The sequence below is a fragment of the Leptonychotes weddellii genome, chromosome 10, assembly GCF_054177405.1.
Source record: "Leptonychotes weddellii isolate Sample4059 chromosome 10, ASM5417740v2, whole genome shotgun sequence".
NCBI classification, from domain to species: Eukaryota; Metazoa; Chordata; class Mammalia; order Carnivora; family Phocidae; genus Leptonychotes; species Leptonychotes weddellii.
In genome coordinates this window covers 39,104,905-39,130,255 of record NC_138378.1, presented here as the reverse complement: position 1 = coordinate 39,130,255, position 25,351 = coordinate 39,104,905, and the positions used below count along the sequence as shown (strand labels likewise).

Genomic DNA, 25,351 nt, shown 5'->3' with positions numbered 1-25,351 from the left:
CTGAGAAAGACAAGTACTATTATGATTCCACTCATAAGTGGAATCTAAAAATGTGAATATGCAAACAACAAGCAGAATTAGACTTATAAGTACAGAGAATAAACTGATTGTTGCCAGAGGGGAGGGAGGTGGGGTGTTGGGCAAAATGGGTGAAGGCCTCCAGTTATGGAATGAGTAAGCCATGGGAGTAAAAGCGTATAAGGAATACAGTCAATGATACTGTAATAGTGATGTAATGGGACAGACAGTAACTATACTTGTGGTGAACAAAGCATAATGTATTAACTTGTCAAAACACTAAGTTGTACAACTGAAACTAATGTAATATTTTGTGCCAACTATACTCAAATTTTATAAAAATAAATAAAAAAATAAGTTAAATATTTTCCTTTGAATTTTAAAAGTTCAAAATGAAATCTCCTTTTTAACACATGTTGCTAAAACAAACATATGTCCACATTCAAAACAATGAAACTGGACCCTTATCTCACACCATATATAAAAAAATTTTGATTTCCCTGAGGTTCATGAACAGTTTATAGATTAATTACTGATTTTCTGCTTCAAAGCGAGGCCTACATTGGATGCTTGTATCCTGGGCATAAAATGAAGATCTCTTTGGAACTGAGTACAGAAATAGCATTTGGATGAAAATATAACATGACATGTCTTTTTCCAGTCTTCTGACCAAAAGTTCCCCCAGGAGCACTCTCCTATGTGCCATGGCTGTTGATCACCAAAGTGGCCTGTTTCTTCTCCTATATTTTCCCCTCCACTTCAGTTCAGGGTAATCTTCAACCACAGGATTAGATGTGCTCCTTGCACAATCCCAGCAGAATGACCAGAGTGACCCAATGATGTCATCTACAGATGGAAAACATGAATTTGAGCCAAACATCTAAGAGGGCCTGAATTTTTGTCTTCATGATGTTGCCCTGTCACTAAAGTTTGGAACCTGAAAAGCGTATGTTTTCATGGCTGTGGATATTACTGAATGAAAATTATGCTTAATTTTCTGCTCTCTAAAGAGTGTTGGGAGAATGTCAGAAGGATGGGAAAGGAGGGCAGATCAGTGGGGCTCATTTACGGCAGACAATGTGCTTTGCTGAATTGGAATTTCAGGTCTGATGTCCATGTTCAGTCAGGGAGATTTCAAAGCTGTGGGGAGGAACTGGTTTGTATCTAGAATGAGTTGTTGTTGTTGTTGTTTGGAAAGGTTTTGATTTTACCTTATACAATTGTACGTTGTAACCACAGTAAAGAAAAAATAAACACAATGGATCAATGGATCTTAGGGACACTGGAAGGATGTGCATCCCCTGCCCCTGTCTGTGCATCCCCTGCTGCTGGAGAGAGTCAATGTGGTAAAAGTCTATTATTCATGGATCAATTTTCCAGGATATTTAGAGTATGGTTTCTTTTCATCTTTTTGCTGCCTGCTCTTTAGCCACTACTCTCTAGTCTTCACCAGAGGCAACAAAAAGTAGTTAAAATTCACACAGGTCTGACTTTTACTTCTTCATAACTTTGATAAGTGGTAAGTGAGGAAATGAAACAAGAACACACCAGGTGGGTTTGCTGGGGAACTCAACAGATCCACACCCAGTGCTCTGAGCTGGGTTAAGGGGCATAGAAGCTAGGCAGAGTCTGGGGTGCCAATGAAGATGGGATCTAAATGTGAACCATAAAATGAGAGACGGAACATTACAAAGAGCAGCCTGTGGAGGGAGGGAGACACCCAAGACTGAGTATGATTAAATAATGACAGAGGGTCACTAGTAGCATTTCCAAAGGAAGTTAGGTTGTGCTATTCCCAATATATTTGACACTTTTTTCATGGCTCAAGTATGTACACGCCCCATACTATGTGCCACAAGGAAGCTCACCCTCATGGAGCTTCCTGTGGTCAGAATGCCGGGGTAAAGCCTGTGTTTAAAAAAAAAAAAAAAAAAAAAGAATAGTACTGTGCCATGAAGCTGTCCTCCAAATCTCAGAAATGAAATAAAGACAAATTAAAATGTAAGGAATACTGTCATTCGGAAAAATAATTAGGCATGTGTAAAGAGCTTCAAAGTGTTCATATTCTATGTAACAACTCCAGCTCTAGGAAAATAACCTCAAATGCAAATACAGTTTTATGTAGAATTTTTGTAGATCTCTAAAATCAATAAGATCAATATACAAAGATGTATGTTGCATCATTATTTATAACCGTGAAAATCTTGAAGCAGTACGTGTCTAACAGCAGCAGCATGGTTAAGTAAATTTTGGTGTAACTAGAATATGAGGTTGTCTTTAAAGATGATGTTTCTATAAGATTTTAAGGAAAATGTGTTTGCTATCATAAGGAGTAAAAAAAAGCAATTTTACAGTGAAGTCTCAGCTATGTGAACCAAAGTGGAAAGAAAAATATGCTAAAATATTAGCAATTGATATTTACGGATTGAACTATGCATGTTTTTTATTGTATCCTCTGAATCTGCAGAGTCACATGGGCAGCCATAAGCCATATGTGGCTACATAAATTGAAATTAATTAAAATGAAATTAAAAATCCAGGTCTTCACTTGAACCAACCACATTTCAAGCTCTTAAAAAGTCTCATGGAGCTAGTGGCTACTGTATTTGACAGTACAATATAGAACACTTCCATCATTATATAAAGTTCTATTGGGCAGGCACTGCTCCAGAGTGTTCTCTAATTAGAGTTTCTCTAATTTTCGATAAAGACCATGAGCTATTTCTATAATCAGAAAAAAAGAATAACAAAGTCAAGTTAAGATGACTTGACTGTAGAAAACCCAAGAAATTATTTGAGGAATGGCAAAACAGAATCAAGGTGAACTTGTATTTTAAGGAAGCAGTGACTTTAATGAGAGGAATTCAATACAATCAATAATATTGTTCTCAACTTAAGTACAGGAAAGGTATATTAACTGGGAGAGGAAGGGTCCACATATGACCCAGAAAAAAGGAGCTCAAAGAGGTAGGATTGGCCAGTGTGCCCCAGGATGGTTGTCGTGGCAGGGAGAGAACCCTACGATATGGGTTCATGCTTCAGACAACAACAATTCAACAGCTCCAGTAAAAGGTTATCCAGCAAACCCTCTTGTTGGCTCCCACTCTCAACCTGATGCCCCAGACTTTAGAGGCTGCTAATGTCCACTGACACCTGCATCTCCTCTCCTAAAATAGCTAAACAAGTGTCCTGGATCCTTCTTGCCTCTTGGTGGGAACATTTGACTCATCTGAACAATGGGTGGGAGCAGGCAGGACGCACATCACCTTCAGTTCTTGTCAAAAAAAGATCTACATAATCTTCCATGCCCTTGCTTTCTCTGCTTTCTGTGTGTCTATTGGAGAAGGACTCCAAGAGGATAGAACCACAGAATGAAATAAGCCCTAGTCCCTGAGTTTCTGTTTGGAGATCCATGAGAGCTGCCAGAATGGAAATATCTGCAATGGATTTGGGGCAAGAAATAAAGCTTTGCTGGGCTACCCCAGGGAAATTTGGGGGTTTGTGATATAGTAGCAGTGGTACTTATTCTAACATATAAATTCTAATTTGATCTTCTACGCAGAATGTGTTAATGCAGCAGGTCTGGTGACTTAAACGTTGCATGCTTTTAGGGGAGCCTAGAACCATGACTTACCTTCAGCCAATCTCCAAGAATGTGACCCTTGGAATATTCTTTATGTTACTGACGGATGATGTTGTTTTGTGCTCCAAAAGCAATGGGTGGTCATGGGGCTCCCCAAATACCTCCCACCTGTGGGAGGTACAGGCTCCAGTGTGGAATGAAAAAGCCATGGGGATGAAAGGCACAGCATAGGGAACAGTCAGTGGTATTGTAATAGTGTTGTAGGGTCACAGAGGGCAGCTACACTTGTGGTGAGCACAGCATAACACAGAGACTTGTGGAATCACTATGCTGTACACCTCAAACTAGCATTTTGTGTCAACTAACACTTCAATTAAAAAAAAGAAAAAACAAACAAAAAAACTAAACAAAACCTGAAAAACAAAATAACTCCCGCATTAAGATCTTTCTCCAGGAAAATGGAGCACAAATTGTCCAGAATAAGTATGCTTTTTATCTGGCACTTGTATATCTTACTACCATCTATTGCCATTCTAGCACAGACATCAAACTCCTGTGAATTTGGTTGATGTGAGTCCCTTCATAAGTGCCTGACTGACAACAACGTCACTCATAAAATCCTTCGGAACATTATCTGGAACCCTGTGACCACCTAATGGATGATGTCCTTTCAGTGGCCAACATGGAGGGCATTTCTTCAGTGTCTCTCTTATATGCATCACTTAAGAAGATGAAACAAATTCAAGATTTAGGACAAGGGCCATGAGTGAGATAGAAAGAAAGGCTATGGAGAGAGGCCCCATTTGATGGTGGTGATGGGGAGGGTCCAGAGAGGAATTCTGAATGAGACACACCTGGAAGAAGGGACATCATTTCCAATGGGAGAGTGAATGTGTGCCTCTGAGGCAGAGTAGTCTGCCTCTGAAGGAGATCACCTTCAGGGACAATGACTCTGAGGGGCACTGGCCTGGCTCTCTGCAATGTCTGAGACAGCAATTAGTCTAGGAGGGATGAGGTTTAGAGTGCACTGTTGGGGGCTATTGAAGAACTGGCCTTCCTGGTGGATATCTGTTTACATTACAGTTAGCCAAGGCTAAGGGGTCCTTATACCTTAGGGCAGGATTAAAACTCATGCTGCTGAATCTCTCATAAAAGTCATAAAAAACATCATTTTCTAAATCTATATTGTTATGTAAGTTTGAATATCATCATTTTTTTATTGTCTGATGAGTACCCACATGATCTGTCCCTGCCTAGCCTCCTAACTGCCTGTCAAACCATGGGACCCTCCCCTATGCTCACTCTACTCCACTTACACTGGACTTGCTTCTGTCTCTCCAACATGCCAAGTGCATCTCTGCCTCAGGGACTTTGCACTGGCTGTTCCTTCTGCCTGGAATGCTCCACACTGCCCCAATATCCCCCTGGCTGGTTCTCTCTAGTTATTCAGATTTCATGTCATAGTTACCTCCTGAAAGCAGCTTCCCCCCCAGGGAATGTGGCCTCTCTCACCATGTCATTACCCAATTTCACTGACAACAGAGCAGAGATCTTCACTCCTTAGAATATATTCTGCTTCTTTCCATCTTCTTGTGCTTATCTTTACCCTCTGGTGAAATTTCTCAGGCAGTGGGTAACTTCAGATGAACCAAAAACACGTGGACTGTCTGCATGGATTTCAATTTCATTGCAACTGTCTGGATACCTTCCCTGGTTGAAACAGCCATTTGTCAAGCAGCTTGGAAGACAACCGTCATCTGATAAAATGAGCCACAGTATTTTCTATAGGATATAGCATTGCTTAACAACAAATTGTGCAGATAGGCTAAGGTAATGCTCGGCAGCACATCTGGAGAAACACCAGCAGTGAGTTGGGTCTAACAAATCTGGAGGCATGTTACTCTTTTATTCCCATGTCTAGGCAAAAATCTCCAACTGCAATTTCTTCCTCAGTCCTTGGATAGTGAGTGTCTGGGACAGAGCTGCCATTAGCGGAGGGCAAACATTTTAACAAATTGGGAAAGAGAGCTAGACCCTCCGTGTCACTCACCTGTAAATCTACCTGAAGTCACAATCAGCTTAGCCTTGAGAAAAAGCATGGAGGCCATCTTCATGGGGTCTGTCGCCAGACCCCTGGTAGGGGGGTCATCTTGTATTTTGTGTCCCTTCCTCCATGAATGAAATTATTTTTCCCACAAAGCAAACACACTAGACAGGGGGTGGCAGAGGATGGCCCATGGGCCAAATCTGGTCAGCCTCCTATTTTTGCGTGGCCCATGAGTTAAGAATGATTTTTGTATTTTTCCATGGTTGAAAAGAATGAAAAGAATCCTATACCATAGATCATGACATGTAAAAATTATATGGAATTCAAATTTCAGTTTCTATACATAAGGTTGTATTGAAACAGCCATGCTCACTCATTTGCACATTGTCTATGGCTGCTTTCAGGCTACAGCTGCGGAGGTGGGTTGTTGTGACAGAGACCATCTGGCCCACAAAGCCTAAAGTGTTACTATCTGGCCCTTCCCAGAAGAAGTTTGCCAACCCTGTACTTGAGTCCTGAATGTTCCCGCAAGCCTGGTTTTGGAAGGACTTTGATGAGGAAGAGTTTGTTTGCCTCCCAGCATTAGTATTTTCTCATCTCCTTTGCCCTGAAAACAGAGTCTGCAGAGCCCAAGATTTAAAGAGAAATCACAGGGGAAACCCACTTACGTAGGATCCATAATCCACAGCCAGAGTCTGCAGGGCCCATGGGAGACCAAGGCCGATGAGGATATCAAACACGTTGCTCCCAATAGAGTTGGACACGGCCATGTCTCCCATGCCTGCAAGGACAAGAGGTCAACTTGAATGAGGGAGGTTGATCTCAGGATAGTACAGGGGCTCCCCAAGGCACTCTCCCAACCCTTTGGTCTGACAGCCAGAGACTTAGCTGGCAGGTCTGTTGGCTCATTTGCTAAGGTGGTTCCCTCCCAAGCTACCACCTGTATTTTCAACAGAATATGTATTTTCAGTAGAAAGGAATGGAAAAGAACAGAACAGACTAGAACGAAACGCACATTCTGACCTTCAGAAGGTCTGCTGACCTTCAAACATGATCACTGGCGAAATGTGAATGATTCCAAAAACCAAATATAGTTCCCCAAATTCTGAAACTTCCTTCTATTTATTTATTTATTTTTTATTCTTATGTTAATCCCCATACATTACATCATTAATTTTAGATGAAGTGTTCCATGATTCATTGTTTGTGCATAACACCCAGTGCTCCATGCAGAACGTGCCCTCCTCAATACCCACCACCAGACTAACCCATCCCCCCACCCCCCTCCCCTCTAGAACCCTGTTTGTTTTTCAGAGTCCATAGTCTCTCATGGTTCGTCTACCCCTCCGATTTCCCCCGCTTCATTCTTCCCCTCCCGCTACCTTCTTCTTCTTCTTTGAAACTTCCTTCTAGAAAGGAATAAACTTGACAGTTCTATTAAGCCTTTCATGAGCTCACCGTGAAACTGATATATTTTAGTACCATCGCCCAACTGCTCTACACTGTCTTCAATTCTTTTTCTAAATAATTGAGCACTATTAAGAAAAATAATATAACCAGTAGAATTTCGTGAGGACTTCTAGGGGACACTATGCTAAGTGTTGTAGTTACACATTGTGTTTGTTGAAAACAAATGCAATCTAGCACAAATCAGGCATATAAATTAGAGTGGGTGCTAGCAAAGGGCATGGCCATCTGGAAGGGGTGTCCATCTGTGAGCTTGGATTTGAAGGAGGGGAGGCTGTGCCATACACTGAGGACTGACCTGTGGTAACCACCACTGTTGGGGTACTGCAGCTGGGTAGACCTTAGGCTATGGGGTCTGTCTTTTCTAAGCCTTGGTTTCCCTACCCATAGAATGGGGGTCTGATTTTCCCCACCCCACAGAGTTGTTTAAATTAGATAACGTACCTAAACTGCTTTGCTCAGTGTGTGGCACTCAGCAAAGATTAGCTATCATTACATTATTACTTCTCCAGAAGGGCCTCTGCATGCTACCTAGAAAATGTCTCTGCCTTTCTTTTTTTTTTTTTTTTTTTTAGATTTTTTATTTATTTATTTGATAGAGTGAGCGAGCACAAGCAGGGGGAACAGTAGAGGGAGAGGGAGAAGCAGGCTCCCCGCCAAGCAGGGAGCCTGATGCGGGGCTCGATCCCAGGACCCTGGGATCATGACCTGAGCCGAAGGCAGACGCTTAACCATCTGAGCCACCCAGGCGCCCCCATCTCTGCCTTTCTTAAGGGTAGATCTTCTGGCTTGTTTCCCTGTTCTTTTGATGCCAGTTAGCTTTTTGACCAACACAGCACTGAAGTCACCCATCACCCTGGTAATTGCCATGTGGATCCCCCAAAGCTCCCCTCACCCATAGGCCTTCCCCCCTCCCCCATCCCTGTCACCATCTAACTGGAGGTCCCACCTTGTCTGGCGACGATGAGGCTGGCCATGCAATCGGGCACACTGGTTCCAGCTGCCAGGAAGGTAATCCCCATGATGACATCAGGAATCCCCAGTGTGTATCCAATGATTGTGACCTGGAAGAAGCAGGAAGAGGTGGTGAGTTGGGGGCTGATGCCAACCCGACACATCAGTGGATCCTCTGCCCAAGAAGCACAAAAGGCTACAATCTGGGCGGTCTGCTCAGGGGGCAATGTCTGCTCTCGTTGTCAATGTAGAGGGCAAAGAACATCTCGCAGAGCAGACCAGGACTGCAGGTCTGGGGACCAGGGTGCAATTATGGAGTCCATGTTTTCCAACCAAAGATTGGCATTTTATACATGTTCCTTTCAGGTGAGGCAGGAGGACTGAGAGAGGAGAAACAGTTTCTGGGAAAAGGTGATTTTGGGACAGAATATTTGAACTTAGGATGGTCCCGGGAAATACAGAATGGAAAAGTAGGGTCATAAATGGGCAATGCATTCTGGATGATTGTGTTTCCTAAAATGGCTTTTGGGCAGAGGCTCTTTTGAGCCATAACCCCACAACCAATGCCAGTCCTTGAATCCTTGTTTTAGCTTCAGAAAGGACCCTTGAGTGGTCACCTGGTCCAATGACCTTATTTTCTGGTTGACAAAACTGTGACTCAGTTAGAGGAAGTGACAATGACAGCTAGGATTATTACTCCCCAATTCCTCCCATTTTTCCTTCATGCTCTTTGCCCTGTGGCTTTGCCACGCTAGAGCAGGTGGGGTATATTTCCCCCACTCCATTGATATTGGGCAGAGTCACAGGCCAAGGCCCTAGGAGGCACAGCATGTTTCCACTGGCCTTCTATTATTCCAACAATCTGCCATGAGAAGAGCATTCCCCAGGTAGCCACGGGTCCAAGGAAAATGAGCAAACATAAGGGGTAGGCATGAAACCCATCTGCTGCCTGAATCACACATAACCATGCTGTGGCTTGAAGCAGAACCGCTCAGTCAGTGCCAGCTAAGATTAGTCAAACCATGCTCAACCTGCAGATATGTGAGCAAGAGGGAACTTCTTGTGATTCTAAACCACTGAGTTTAGGGGTGGTTTGTTATGCAGCTTATTGAGGCATTTGCTGACTGATACAGTTACTGGGCTGAAACCCCACTTCCTATTCCCCTCTGACTGAGCATATTTTTCTCTCTAAAGAGGTCTAGCAATGCTGTGGGGTCCTCCGTACACTCACCATCCACACCATCATGTAGGAGAAGGCTGCTATCCACAATGTGGAAGAAGCAAATGTCACCATAAACCATTTTTCCCAGCGGGGTTTGTTGCAGTTGGGTACAGTGAAGTATAAAACAAAACTCAGTGGCCAGGTGAACGCCCACTTCACTGTTTCCAGTTTTCCAGCTGGGAAAAGAAAAAAAGACAAAAACAAAAATTAGTTTCATTTCTCTGTTTTACCAGCCCTCCATGCTACTTGCCTCAGACATTTACATCCTAATTGATGACCTGTGAAATCAGCCTTATTATGTTGTTCTTTTCATAAAAAACACAAACAGCTTTCCACCACCAACAAAACCTGGCGTACAAAACCAAGCAGAATAAAAACAGTTATCCACCGCTCACCTGCTAGTTAGGCACCCAAATGACAGATGAGGCCCTTCTGAGGATACATGCCATGTGATTTTCTTTATTTGAAGGTGGTTAACAGGAAAAACTAATCTATGGTGGTAGAGGGTGGAAGGTTGACTAGAAAGAGGCTCGAGGAACTTTCTGGAAGGCAGAGATGTTCTTTATTGAAGCAGAGAGTGTATACGATACATATTTCTTACCAGAGGTGTTAGCAATTAAGCAGGATGGTAATAAAGGCTAAAGGAGAATTGATAGGTTTGTCAAATCTGAGGTTACAAGGAACTCATGGCAACAAAGTCACCAAAATAAGCATTTATGGATATCTCTGAAACATGGCCCTCAGGCAACACAGAGATGATAGGATCAGGTCATCACTAGCCAGTCCATCACCTCGTCCGTGGCAGCAGGTATTTAGAGAGCCAGAAATCAATGACTAATTTGCAAGTTCACATCAGCTTGAGATACAAACCCCACCTTGAGAGCTTTCAAATCATCTTTCAGGATTTCGTGAGTTGACAATGTTGAGCAATTCCACTAGATGGCGCTGTGACCACTGACACCTTATAATCCGGCAAGATTTTATCTACCCATGGGGAGAACAGACCCCAGGCCAACTGGTGGTCTTCCAGCTCCCCTCCCCGACCTTCACCTGCACCCCCCCCACACTCCCCACCCTTTGTGTCTGAGAATCTTCCTCATCCTGTCCCACCTGGCCCCATGCACCAACCAGCCTCCCAGCCCTGTATCCTCAGAAGTGCCTCATCTGTCATTTGGGTGCCTAACTAGCAGGTGAGCGGTGGATAACTTTTTATTCTGCTTGGTTTTGTACACCAGGTTTTGTTGCTGGTGGAAAGCTGTTTGAGTTGTTGCCAGTTTTCAGGTATTACAACTAAAGGGGCTATGAGCATTCTTGTACACTCAAAAAACATGTTGACTAAAGGAACATAATTGACTAAAATCACATGCCATTCGTGTCTTTTAGTCAATTACGTTCCTTTAGTGAACATGTTTTTTGAGATCCATTCGTGTGTCAGGAATTCATTCTTAATTGCTGTGTAGTTTTCCATCCTACGAATACACAATTTATCCATTCTCCTGTGGACGGGAATTTGAGTTGTTGCCAATTTTCAGGTATTACAACTAAAGGGGCTATGAGCATTCTTGTACACTTTGTTTTGTGGGCATGTTTTTTTTTTTCTCTTGGGCGAAGACCCAGGAGTAGAATTGCTGAGTCACAGGGTGGGTGTTTATTTAACTTTGCAAGAAACTGTCGAGCAGTTTTCCAAAATGATCATCCCATTTTATATTCCCACCAGAGTGAAGGAGGTATTTTTTAAATTACACTTTGAACTGTGATTAATAAAATGTTAAATGAAATTTATTTCATAATTTTATGCCAGTATCTAGCACTTTTCCAATTAGCTGCTATGCAGATATGGAGCTGGGAACAGATGATGACAACATTGAGACTGTTTGGCTGGATTTCAAAGCAAGAAAGCTGTCAGAGGTTTTTCATGAGGGGCTTCCAGATGCTGTGGACTCCAGCGTATCGTCAGACCCTTGGATCCCAAAGGCATCCTGGAATTCTTCGTGCTCCTAAATCCTGTAATGTGGTGATGTCATTTATCCACCTGGGGCTCTGGGGACCCCCTCACTGGCCTTGCAGTCTTCCTGATGCCCTCACACAGAGAGACTGGTCCAGCTTCAAAACACACACCCAGTCAAAGTTACAAAGACACAAATGGGAAGAGAAATGACTGCAATCTGGCTTTTTGTAATTCCTCAGAAAATTAAAAAAAAAATGAAATCGGAACTTGAGACTGTGGCAGCTTAGAAAATGATACTGAGTACAAAGGTAATGCAAGCAGTACATTTGGCACAAGTGAATTTTGAGTTTTTTCTCGGCTGCTTTAGAAAATTCTGACTTGACCCTGAGGGACCTTATATCTAGAAAACAGTTCTCTCCATTTCATGATATAGATGCTTTCTCTAAGTTACAGCTCCACTGTAACAACAAACTTACAGTAGAAATTTAATCGGTATCATCTGGAAGGTAACTTTAAATGTAATGTAACAAATATAACTCCTTGAGCAAACCAAGCGATACAGAAACGTGCTTTTATTTAAGTGATTTTGAGGAGCAGGGGTTAGATAAGGAACATACTTATGTTTTGGTGTGTTCTTTTCAGTCTTTTTTCCCCTGAAAGTGTGTTTACCTACATCCCCATGTAAATGTTTCTATTTCTGTTAGTCAACAGTAAGGCTTTCTTCATACAGGGCTAAGAATATATGTACAACTTATACTATGCATAGGTGCATATAATTTACATATATACTATGTAGATTTAGCCTCTACATATATTATATGCACATGGAAACACAGGGATGTTAATATATGTGCACATTCTAGCTGCCTTAAATTTCAGTTTCTGAATAAAGGGGTAAAATGGTTTCCTTTCCTCTTTGAGTCAACAGTATTTCTGGACATTTTCCCATCTTTTCTTCCATTGCTAGTGGTCCAAACAGAGCCCCCCTCTGGCCCCCCAGGGGATAGGTTTAATCCTTCATTTAACAAATATTCATTGAAGGTCCTCCCCCCCGACCCCGCCAGTCTGTGCCAGGTCCTGCTCTGGGTACTGAGGACAGAGCAGTGAGCTGAGAAAACCGAACTCCCTGTGCATGAACCTGATGTACCCGTGATTATGTGATTTCCTGGAAGGCAGCCAGCAGCTGGGACATGCAGTGGGGACTCTGAGCGTTACAGTACAGTACCCCTTTGAGTGTGCCTTGGCTCTGAAAAGCAAAGGACCTGTTCTTAAGTTGTACTCCTTACTGAATTTTTAAAGAAGCTTACTTTTATTGAGAAGAAAAGATTATTGCTCATTCTTATGGACCTAGAGTTAAATATATCAATTTGTTCTAACTATATAGGCAATAAAAATGTAGTGTTTTAGAATGAAAAATGTAGAAAAAATAAAAAAGAAGTCCATCTAGGAGAAACACACTCATATTTTGGTATACTTCTTTTCAGTCTTTTTCTGTGGAAGTATGTTTGCCTATGTACACATGCAAACATTTCTTCCTTTTCTTTTTTTTTTTTAGAGGGAGAGAGAAAGAGTTCAAGCAGGGGGAAGGGAGATGGAGAGAGGGAGGGGGAGAGAGAGAGAATCTTATCCATGCCCAGCATGGAGCCTGATGCAGGGCTCGATCTCACGACCCTGAGATCATGACCTGAGTCGAAATCAAGAGTTGGACGCTTAACTGACTGAGCCACCCAGGCGTGCCCACATGTAAACATTTCTATTTCTGTCAGTCAATAGTAAGGCTTTCTTCATGCAAGAGATAAGAATACATGTGCAATTTATATGTATATATATGTGCATACACACATACTATGCACAGGTGTATATTCAAATATATATTATATGAATTTTACCCCATACGTACATTATATGCACATATAAAAACACAGATATGTTAATATCTGTGCATAAACCATAAAAGGATACAACTCAATATAAAAATGTATACACTGTATGAATAAACATGTTAATGTAAAGATGATAACCATACACGTGCACACTGCATATATGCACACACTTTTATTCATATATGTACATGTATGTGCACATAGATGCATGCACAATATATGTGTATACACATACATACATCCTATAAATGCCTATATTTACATACTTCCACATAATTACTTATTCGTTACTTATACTCACTATAGTCAAGTCCTGGAGAGAAGAGAGCCCTACAGCTAAGTGACAGAAATACAGAGAGCCATGGCCCTGCAAGGTTACCACGAGAGGGAAAAATGTCCTCATCATGTGCGCAAAGCTTTTTCAGGCCAAAGGAACTTAGTGCAGAGGAACCGGATGTGGGGCTCCCACTGGGACTGGGTCCTTCCCGCTCCTTGAGTGGCCTCTGCTGGCTGGCTCAGTGCTGTGAGGGGTCTGCCTGCCCTAGGGGGTGCTTGTTGGACACACAGCCCGCGAGCCTCAGATGGAAGTTCCTGAGTCCCAGAATGGGGTTTGGCTTTGGTGGTGGGAGGGAACAGAGGATCATAACTGGACAAACCCGCTCTCCAGTTCAGAGGCAGCACCTGGCTCCGAATGAGGCTCCCCTAAGGCTCAGGAGAACGGTGAAGATCACTGGTGTGACTCCAGGGTGCTACACCCCCACTGCCTCAGGTGTGGCCCGCCAACAACCAGCACCAGTGTCACCTGGGGGCTTGTGATACATGCAGAATCTGGGGCGCCCCACCAGACTTCCTGAATCAGAGCCTGCATTTTATCAAGGATGCCCAGGTGACAGGGCTGGTCTAGAAGAACTTGGGGTTCCACCGCCTTTCTCGGCAGCTCGGGGCGCTGGAATGAAGCAGAGACCCCCAGGACTGGCAGGACCACGCAGAGCATCCTTTCTCCTCTCGTGCCTGACACTCCAAAGGAGGCAGGGTGCCTGGGCAGGGGGTTTCTGAGCCCACACCTGCAGCCATATCTCTTAGCACACAAGGAGACAAGATGATGCGGCTGGGAGCCCTGGGGCCGCCTCATCTGCAGCTAACCACAGAGTTGTGGAGGGGAGGTGAGCAACAGTTACAAGATAGCTTGAAACTTCACAGTTAGGTCTGGCGTTTATCCCATTCAGGTGAGAAAAAGGAAGTGACCTGAAAGGGGCCCCTTTGTCCCACTAAGTAATGAGATCTGGTGGGAGTCAGAGGAGTTGTCTGGTGTCACACACACGTCTTTGGTCGTCTGCCTGGAGGGGTGTACATGGGGCTTCGGGGCTTCTGGGAGGCCAACACTTGCCCCTTACAGACTCTTCACCTGGTCCGAGAGTTTCTTTCATCAGTGAAGGACTTTAGCAAAATAGGCGTTTTTGGAGCTTGGTTATGGGCTGCCAGTGGTGAGCTCTGAAAGCAAAGGCCAGCCTAGGCAGAATTTTAGATGTGGGCCCCCAAGAGTCTGTGCCCGATTCTCAGAACCTGTGAAGAGGAGGCTGAGCTACCGTTCCACGACTGCTCTGCTGTGTGGCACAACAGACCTCCTCATGGGGAGGTTACGCACTCAGAAGCACAAGTGGAAACCCAAGAGACCAGAAGTGTGAGAAGGACCCAAAGCACCATTGCTGATTGAAGAATGCAGGCCTCCAGGAGCAGTGAGCAGCCCCCCGCTGACAGGCAGCAAGGAAACAGGACTGAGCCGTCCAACCACAGGGAACTGGATTTTGCCAATAATCTGCAAGTGTTTGGTAGTGATTCTCCCGAGGGCCTCTGGGAAGGTCTACAGCCCTGTCTACACTCTCATATGGTCTTTGGAGCCTCTGAAACCCAGCCAGGCTGTGCTGGACTTCTGACCTACAGAACTGGGGGCTAATCAACGGGTGTTGTTTTAATCCGCTCAATTTGCAGTAATTTGTTCTACAGCAGTAGAAAATGAACACAAAAGTTCGTAAGGGGGATACAGAGAGCCTGGTTGCTTAATCCTGAAATGTTTTTGTCTTGTTGATAGGGAAGAAGGTTGCCAAGAAATAGAGTCAAAGATGGCAAAATGGATAAAGAGCCAGCATGCTTTTTTTCTATCCAGATAAGCTTCTAACAAGTAATGATTTAACTCTGGCTGGGTGGTTTGGGACTTTGGGGTATAGGATCTGAGCGGATATTCTCTAGTTAGTTTTGGGAAGCACTTGATGAGGTTGAGATCTGAGGGGCCCTGAGGGGACACAGGAGCAGTTCTGATCCTAGTTTTACTTTGCTATCCCCTGGAACACAGAAAGGCCTTACATCTGAAATTAACACAGAACTCTGGCACTCCACACCCACATCCTATCATTAAATGACCTTTCAAGTGGGTCAAGTAATACTTCCCCAGAACTCACAGGTCTCCTGTAATTTTAAACATCCTTGAGAAGTCACACACTTATTAATTAAGCCTCTCACACTTGACCAGGGTGCTTTCCTAAAGCAGCCGGAAACTTCTGGAAGGTCTAGCAAATAGGCAGAAGTCTTTGGACTTGGTCTACCCATTCCACTAATGGGTGGGGTCAGGGGACAAGGTCTCTGCAATGGCCAAGTCATTGTTGGGTAGCAGTCAGGGGAGGACACTGCTTTGGTGGCTGGGGTCCTGAAAACTATACATGCCTGTGCTTCCCCTTCAAGATACCAGGGAGATGGCCTTGGCCAGCCTCACTGTGTGAGACTTAGCTGGGGCCAGGATGCTTTTTGCCCAGGTCTATCTCCTGTGGTGTCTGTCCTGGAAACAAGCAGGTTATAGGAGAGGAGAAAACTGAATGGGGTGTGGGGGGTAAAGGGCAAGAAGTGAGCAGGAAAACAAAGGCCAACTGGGAAGTCTGCATGTTTCCCCCTAGGGTGGCCTTGGCAGGACAGCTCCTCTGGCCAAATGTAATGGGATGGGTGAAGATGGGTGAAGTGTCTCTTCCCTTGAGCACCAAGCTGCCTTCCCAACATGCGTCAAGTGCATTTCCTCCTTAGCACCAAAAGGTCCCACAGAACAGCTAAGCTAAGCTAAGGGTCTTCCTTCACAAAGTGCCAACAAATTATACATTTGGTCAAAGAACCCACATTTCAACCAGTGATCATGTGTTCCCATCTTGTTCATCTCTGGACCCTCTAAAACAGAGTCTTGCCCACTGTAGAAGTTAATATAAATACTTCTATGTTCATATAGAGATAGTTCTTTGAATTGAATGTCAAAAAGATCACCAAAGTCAAGGGCATCTACTCAGTGGCCTCAAAATAGCTCCCAACCCCAGTCTAGACATAGGACCTCTTACAGGGGAGGTCGAATGGCGTGTACGGTCCTTCGTCATCATCCTCATCCTCCTCTTCCTCTTCGTCATTCTCGTTGTTCTCATTGTCCTCATTCTCATTCTCTGTCTCGTTACCAGCCTCGGCCACAACATCATCCCTCCGAGTCCCATTCACGCCTCTGTCTGGGGCACTGCTGGGCCCTGTCCCGTTCTCCACGGTGTGCTTAATTGGGATTTTGATGGCCACCTCGGATTCTCCATTGGCATAGGCCCTACTGTTTATCAGTCTTTGTCTCTGGAAAGAGAAAGGCACATTCTTACCACAGTCAGGGGGACTCTAGATCCTTACACCCAGAACACCGGGATCTTTTTCAGGCAGCTGACAAAAATGATTCTTCCAGGAGATTCTGCAGAGAAGTCTTAAGGGATTCCTCAAAGTAATAAGCAACTCAGACAACATCCTTCCGGGAGGAAGGATTAACCTTTTATGACCCACTGGAGCTTGCAAATCCCTTTAGAGGAAACTTCCTATGTCTCAGAGGCACCCTTCTTTTCTACCAGTGTTTTTGATTCCCTGTGCACTGCAGTATTATCTTTCTTCTCCAGACTGTAGGAATCCCTTGGACCATAGGTGAGAAAGCCACACAAATGTGTCTGGACTAGTGTATCAATAAGGCTGCCACTCCAGAAAAAGGGATACACAGGAAAATTCACGTCAGAGACTGCATTACTTTAAAGGTAAGGCAACCTTGATTTAGCAAGTACTTCTGTGCAAGTTCACATCAGAGGGCTTCACCCAAATGGAAGATGAGAAGAAAAAGGTAGGTAGAAGGGGACAGGAGAGTTTTTCTATATAACTGGGAGCCTGATCATGTCTTCCAACACATGGAGGGAAGAGCAAGAACCAGGATGCACAGCTGGCCCCATGAACAAAGATGCTGGGAAATAGCTGAGGGATATTATTGTGTTACATGTTGAGCTTGGTATTTCTATTCTCAGACCAAGAAACTTTCTCCCCTTCCCAAAGTCTCCCATCACTGTTCAGTGGCAATGGAGTGTGCTTTCCCAGATACCTCATTGATCAACATGCGACTGGCCATGGAGAGTCGGGTCTTGGGGGGAAAGTGGCTGGTGATCATGATTCGAAGTCCAGCCTCAGAGAAAGAAAGCTGGTGAGGGTAGGCTGACAGCAGCTCGTCTACCATAATCACTGACGCTTTGCGGTGGAAATTGGCTAGGGAAATAAAAAACACAAAATAAGGATAACATTGAGGTTACGAGCAGAAAAGAGATATTTATTTAGTCTTCTCTCCATTCCTCCCTCACCTCTCTCTCCCACTTTCCTGTTTACTCATTTATCCATCCATCCATCCATCCATCCATCCACCCACCCACCCACCCAAGGAGGGTTGTAGTGCACAAAATATGGAGAAGAGTCAAACTCTTCTTTCCATGAAGCTCATTGATAGCTCTTTTGAAATGACTTGAAACAATATAAGCATCATTCACTGGCATGGTAAGAAAGAGTGATAACCTAAGAGAATTCCTCTGTGTCCTCAAAGGTTTTTTTTTCCCACCACTCAGACCTGGGGCACAGGAAAAACCCCAATAATTTTAGTAACCCTTTATGCCTTTCAAATGTCAACAACGTTCAAAGTTCTGAGCTGTTAAAAGCTGCAGAAATGACTTTAGTGCCAAGTGGAGGGCTTAGTGGGGAAAAGCACACATTGCTGCAGCCCAGCCTATGAGTAAGGCTGACAAAGGGGCAGGTAGGTGAACTGGCCACATGACAGAGGCCCAAGGTCCAGAGTGGCCCAAATTATTACACAACATTTGCTGGAAGGCCTGATAAATAAGGTCTAAGGCCCCTCTCTACAAAAATGTGATATGAGCACACAGCTCACAGGTACCTGGCCACACGCTCTCCTGGTGGTCACCCCTGTTTTCCAAGCCACTAAACCATGAAATGATCTCTGGAAACACTGAGTAATATGAGGTAGCTCTTTTTGGTTCCCTAAGAGTATTCCTTTTATGGTTATAAACTATCCAAAAGAGAAGAGATTCAAGGAAATCCTTATATGGGATGGCACTGAATACTCAAGTCTTTTGTTAAACATACTTAGAAAAATGTATCAAATAATCGATTTTCACATTCTAATAATTACCTCAGATTTCAAACTCAGATTTGAATAACCTATAGATTTTCAAATTTCTTTTGTGTTTTTCCTGCAAAGCAACCATATGAGACCAAGAAGAAATAAACCCAGACATTTTTAGAGAAGGTTAAAAGCAACTGAAAAACCAAACACATTCTAAGGCAAAGTAAATGATAATTTTCTGTGTTCCTCTGAGAAAGAATATTCTTTGTTAGGGAGCACTATCTTAGTTCTCTTAGTGTATCAACTGCTTAATGAGAATCTATTGAATATAAGAACTACTTTGAAAAAAAAAGGGAGGTGGTAATTTTCTATGTTATTCTGCAGCTTGGAAACGGAGGTAATGTAGCCTGAAAATGAATGTGGATATAATAATATACTAACAGCAACCATCATTAATGGGGTATTTTACATACTTTATCTCCTTTACTCATTACAATAATTATCCCCATTTTGCAGAAGAGAAAATTGAGCTCACAGAGGTTCCATTAATTTGCTTCATGGTAACACAGCCAAAATATGGCAGAGTCAATACCTCAAGACCCCTGCTCTTGTCTCCTTTAACATCCTGTCCTAAATCCCCCATGTCACTGCCAGCAAACGTTTTGCCGAGAACTTCCACGAAGCTTTCCCAGGTGGCTCATCACCAGGTATGACTGCCCCAGGATGTAGCCAAAGGGAGGCAGGGAGGCCTGGAGGCTTCTCTCCCTTGGTCTCCTCTGGTGCAGGCAACCTCCCGCCAGGCCAGCCGCGGCACCCCAGGGGTGGCCTGGACGGTGGGCAGCCAGGCAGCCTCCCAGTGCTCCCTCCGAGGACCCAGGTTGTCCATAGGTACCTTTCTTGAGTAGCACCACAGTTGCGTCGCAGTTGCTGCTGTCGTCAATTTCAGCATTGTTGGCCAAGCCGTTGACCATGTTTCCAGCACCTTTTGTCCTCCTTTCGAAGCACTGATGGATGCAAGCGTTATATCTGAACAAAGTAACAAGCAGAAGGAGCCCATCAGCTGTGTGTGCCCTGCAGCTCTCAGTCTAGGTGCATTGTGAGGGACCCCGTGCCTCAAGTTATCATTATTATTATTCTGTCTTCCATGTCCCCATAGAAAAATGCAATCTGTCCTCTTTTCCGATTTCAGGATATATGGTAAGTGAAAATAAAACCAACACCACATAAGTAAATAGAGACACACTGCTTTCTTTGCAACTTCTCAAGGTCAGTGGCGGCATCCCGGGATGGAGTTCCCTTGCCCGCAGTTCATGCATGGAAGGGCCATGATGAGACTCAGCAGGATGGGCAAGGTCATGGCTCCAGGACCTTTGCTGTTAGGGGCCTGCTGGGCGGGGGAAGGAGCAGGTGTCACAGTGCATCATGGTCTGCAGGCTACAGGCTGGCTGGCACTCTAGGTCTCTGTGTTTGGTTTTTTAAGATCATAGCTTGGGGTCCTGTAAATTTCTGTACATGCTGGGCCATAATTCCAGGTCCAGTGGGCTATTGGCTTTAGGAAACAATTCTGGGCTATGATTGTCCAGAATAGCTGGGTGAAAACATCGTGTAGCCCTTCTTACATGTGTGTTGGAAGGGAAGAAGCCTATATAAATTCCTAGCATGTTTTTGGCAGCTAAATGTTCTGGTCCCTTTATCTTTAATACTGGAAGACCCCCAAAGAGGAATCCTAGAAAACTCTTGGGGAAAGTCAGCCAGGTAGAGTTTCCAGGGCTTTGGAAGCCACTGCTGCCTTTTGCACCACTCGAACACCTAAAGACCTCGGTGGCTTATTGGCCATGGGATAACCCATTGAGGTGTTCCCCAGCTTGATCTCTGGCCTCCCAGAGGAACCGCAGCCAGTCATGGCAGCTCTAAATGGCCAGCTGGTAGGCCACTCAAGCTGCATTTCCCCCCACAGGCTTCTCTTCCACATCCCCTTTACTGCTACAGACTCTCTGGAGTCTTCTTTACTGTAACCAATGCCTGTTCTTCAGTCAGAGCAGCTCTGGGTGGGTGGGCCATCATGGTACAGATGGAGGGACCTTCTGTGGTTGGACAGCCCCTTCCTGTACTCCCTGGGAGCTTACAGTTCATCCTCCATGGCATGAGGGAGAACAGAAAAGTAGTCAAAAGTGATGGTGATTTCTGTGAGAAGGGAAGTGGGCAGGCCAGTCCTGGGGCAGTCTGGGGCACTCTCAGGCTTAATACCGAGAGGGAGAACGGAACCAGAACATCATTATTTTGCAACCCTAAAGAAATAATGGAGCCAGATCTTGTGCATCGATGACTGCCAACATCACAGACAGAGAGACAAGAGACATTAATGTGCCTGTTGGTGGCAGAACTCACCACCACTTGGGACACAGTCTACCCTGAACTGGACTGATGGCTGGCATACAGGAAATATGGAGGTCAAAGGAACAGGCCGCACCACAGCACAGGATGTAATCAACAATTTCCAAACTGCAGGAAACTGTGTAGCTAATAATCCAACTTCATCAAAGAATAAATTGCAAGGAAAAAGAAAACCAGAGGGGGGATTCATAGATTAAAAGTTGGAGCAACCAATGATAATGAGTGGTATTTGGATTCTGATTTTAAAAATATTTAGGAGATTAAAAGAAAGCTGTAAAAGATGGCATTCATGAGATCACTGAAAGTTTGAACATCAATTTGATATTTAATTATATTGAAGAAATAGCATTAATCTTGGGTGCGATAATCATGTGGTGGTTATGTGAAAGGTGAGTCCTTTTAGAGGCGTATCCTGAGGTTTTTATAGATGAATTGGCATGCTCTCTGGGGCTTCACACCACATGGAGGGAAAGAAATGGATAGGGGTGTGGGCTTCTGGCTGTCAGGCTGATGATGAGCGTGGGGGGCTGTCATACCATTCTGCTGGCTTTTGTAAATATTCAAATCTTCTTAATGAAAAAGTCGCCCCACTTTCTAGACTGAAGAAGAATGTCTTGCCTTACTGATAGAGCTATGGGGGAGAGGCAGAATTTCTGTCATCTTGACTCAAAATCCATTTCCCCATAGAAATACCGACTTGCATGAAGCTTTGCCTTGAAAGTACAACCGTGCGTTACACATTTATTTGGATTTGGATAACAAGGTAATAACACTATGTCTAGTCTTATTATGAGACCTTTCTTGAAATCAGATACTGGTTAGTAATTTAACTATGCTGTCCCATTTCATGCTTACAACCTTTGTGGTAGGAGGCGTTAGGAACCCTGTTTTTAAGAGAGGAAACAGAGATTCAAAATGGCAGAATAACTGGGCCCAAGGTCTTACTGCTGGCAAGTGGCAGACTGTGAGGTGTGACCAGGCAGGGCTGAACGTGCAACTCTTGATCTCAACCACCAGACTACACTGCCTAACCTGGGGACTAACTCCCAAAGAAGGGACCCAGATGTACAGAAATCAATCCTCACCAAGGCCAGGTAAGCCTCATGCATGTTCCCTTAAGATTTCTATCTACTTGGCCAAACTGAAATTGCTTTTTGACCTTCAGACAGAATGTTTAAAGTCATCCACCCAGGAGGCAGCTGACGACTCTAAAATATGCGGGTTTTAACTGCTGCTACTCAGTTTTATATTTTTAATTGAATGTTTTAAATTTTGTGCTTGCACCCTGAAGCTATTTTATTGTGAAGCATGCAATTTTATAAATCAGATTTTATAAAACCCCATGATTAAAGCCTCTGATTGTGGACAGGGATGGCTAAAGAGTAGAGATTTCAATTTAGAACTTAGGACCAGAATTTATGCAGAAAATTCTGTGAGCACAGTAGCTGCCATTCCCTGTTTTATTTGTATCCTGCTGGTTTGAACAGCTGGAAGGCTGGGAAAGTTGAGGCATCAGCAGAAACACACCTCATTAGCTTTCACATTGGGCACAGTTTGGGAGAGAGGAGAGAAATTATTCACCGTGTTATCTTAATATCCACATGCCCTGCCAGCAACTCATGGGCTTTATGATGGCTTGGTAGAGGGGTGCAGTGGTCACAAGATGCATACTAGCAAAATTCCTCAACCTTCCTTCCCTTTGGACCAACTCTGGTGTAAGCCCTCCTTATTCTGTGAAGCCCCCAGTGAATGCACTATGGGACATGCTCTCCTCTAAATTCGGATTCAAAACCGAAGACCAGTGTTGAGTATAGAGCACTCAGTCAATTCTTCTGGAATAATTGACCGATTCACCCTTTCAAAGGGGAAGAAAAGGACTCCTGACTTTTGGGGACCTCAAACTTAGGGCCTCAACATATTACAAAAAAAAAAAAGGTGAAATAATCAAATTTAAAACACACTGAAAGAAGATGTATGTATTATTGAGACCTTCCTATAGTGGCACTGATTCCCTAATGGTTTTGCTATTTGAGAGAAGGAGGAGCAAGATGCCTTCAAAGACTTTTCCTTAGGAGTCTAGAAACTCTGGAAGGCCTTTGGGCCAACTCTGGTTTTCATGGGAGCCCATCAATTGGTATTTTTACATGGAAGGTGAGTAGTAGTAAAAGCACCTGATTTCTTCATCAGTCATCCCATGGTAACCCCACACCAGGATACTCTAGAAATACCCTCTTCCAGTAACAAGTCCACACTGACCACTGGACAGCTCCTGAGGTGAAGGCTGGATGCCATACTGAGTGGACTGGCCACAGACTGCTTACAGCCACAGTGGCCATCAGCTGAACCAGCTCCTACCTTTACTGTTGGTGCAATGTTTGCCGATGGCCATGCTGATTTCTCAGAAAAGGTCTCTCGGACACTAGTGGCCAGAATTATTTTTTGTCATTAACAGCAAAGACAATTTGACATGTCAAATTCCAGACTGCTACCTGATGTGTCTAACTGGCAATTTCTGACTGTGTGGTACTTTCTTGCCCCCTGAGAAGGTAGTCACAAATGCTGGGGAAAGTACGGGTTAATTTGGAATGAAAGAAACAGCTCCCATGGGGTCCAGCCGCTGCAGCACGGAATGGCTCTACATTATTTATGAGCTCCTCATCTCAATGGTACTTGGCAAAAAGATGAACCAGCAGGTTCACAGCCATGGTGCTTACTTTTTGCCTTAGAGTATGGGAAATACCAGCTAATAAAATTCTTGATACAAACAGTAAGCCTCCCAGACTCTAGGGGCGGGGGAAAGAACCTATGAAGTGGTGGTTTTCAAATATGTCCACAAATTCTTTGACACTCCTCCCTTCAAATGGTGAAGCAGATCCCTCGAATGTGGGCTAGACTTACTTCTAATTAACAGAATATGGCAGAAGTGACAGCATGTGACTTGTGAGACCAGATTAGAAAAGGCACTGGGGGTCCTTCTTGCTCTCTATCTTGACTCACTTGCTCCCGTGCTGTGGAGACACTCAACCAGCCCTAAGGAGAGGCCCACATGCTGAGGAACTGAGGGCTCCAGCCAACAGCCAGCATCAGCTCGGCAACAGCACAAGTGGGTCATTTTGCAGCCCCAGTTAAGTAGGTGACAGCCACCCTGGCAACCTCTTAACTACGATCTCAAGGAAGACCCCGAGCTAGAACTCTCTGGTTATGTGCTCCTGGATGCCTGACTCAGAAGCTGTAACGAGATAACACATGCTTGTAGTTTTAAGACACTACATTTCGGGCTCATTTGTTACACAATGGTAGGTGATGAATATGTTATGAATAATGCAAGTCTGCAGGTATTCGATCCATGGTTTTAGTCATCTCTTAATTAGCTCTGGTCCCATCTTTATCACCCTATATAGAAGCATGACTTAGTGAATTTTACCTCCTTTACTGTTATGAAAGAGAGTGAAAACAGCCCAAAGCTTGGTTGCCAGGTATTAAAGAGGGTACAAAGGTTTGAGAGATTTCTCCAATTAAACACGTAAAGCTTTGATTCTGTTATCACATGAGGTTTCGAAGGGTCTTTGCTGTTGCTTCGTATCAGAACTTACAGTGCTGCACAGCAGGTTGCTGAGGGAACCCAGGAGTCTGTGATCGTCAGCACTGAAAGCCAGCCCACTACCTGCCCTGCCCCCATTCCTCTTTCCACATTATCCCATCATTCTCAATGTAGGAAAGAGTTTTGGGAAAGAAAACTGAGAAAACATTTTACTTACTTCATGATGACGATATAGATGAGATACATCAGCACGAGGACTAAAGACTCCCACCTGGGTAAAACCAAGAATGGCTAGTTACAGAAAGTCACCACAGGCAGATGTGCAACACACCAGTTGATCTCTAAACATCCACGCCACATGAAGGGCAGCTACACCTGGCAAGCAGGGCGAGGACAAGGCACATGTGCAGACTGGTTACAAGTGTTTCCTGGTCTGTAGACACAGCTTTCAAGGGGCTTTATTTTCCTTTTCTACCTAAAAGGAAAATGCTCCTTCCCTTCCATTATTCACTCACCCAAAAGTTCTGTGAGAGCACAAGTCTACCATAATATTGCTGATTATAAGCCTGTATTTATGAATCCATCCACAGTTTAATCGTTCAGTAAAACTATTCATATATATTTACAAAGGGCAAACTAGAGGAATTCACAGGGGTGACCCAGAGATTGCTGGATAGGAGGAGCAAGGCACAGAGAGAGAGGGAGGGGGAGGGGGGAGGGAGAGGAGGGAAGGAGGAGATTGAGAGATGAAGGCAGGGGGAAGAGGGAGGGAGAGAGGGAGAGAGGGAGATAGGAAGGGAGAAAGCGAGGGAGAGGGAGGAAGATGGAGGGGGAGGGAGAAAGAAAAG

General features: G+C 44.2%; 1 protein-coding gene across 1 annotated transcript in view; it reads right to left on the bottom strand.

The window, feature by feature from the left end:
• Positions 1-25,351, bottom strand: part of LOC102748142 (sodium/potassium/calcium exchanger 3) — a 124,590-nt gene that overhangs the window by 18,938 nt on the left and 80,301 nt on the right. The window contains exons 6-12 of the mRNA XM_081831983.1: positions 24,721-24,774; positions 19,461-19,594; positions 17,543-17,703; positions 16,494-16,764; positions 9,301-9,467; positions 8,065-8,179; positions 6,317-6,429 (exon numbers count right to left, since the gene is read on the bottom strand). Coding sequence (XP_081688109.1) covers positions 6,317-6,429; positions 8,065-8,179; positions 9,301-9,467; positions 16,494-16,764; positions 17,543-17,703; positions 19,461-19,594; positions 24,721-24,774 — 1,015 coding nt within the window. The remainder of the gene's footprint in view (positions 1-6,316; positions 6,430-8,064; positions 8,180-9,300; positions 9,468-16,493; positions 16,765-17,542; positions 17,704-19,460; positions 19,595-24,720; positions 24,775-25,351) is intronic.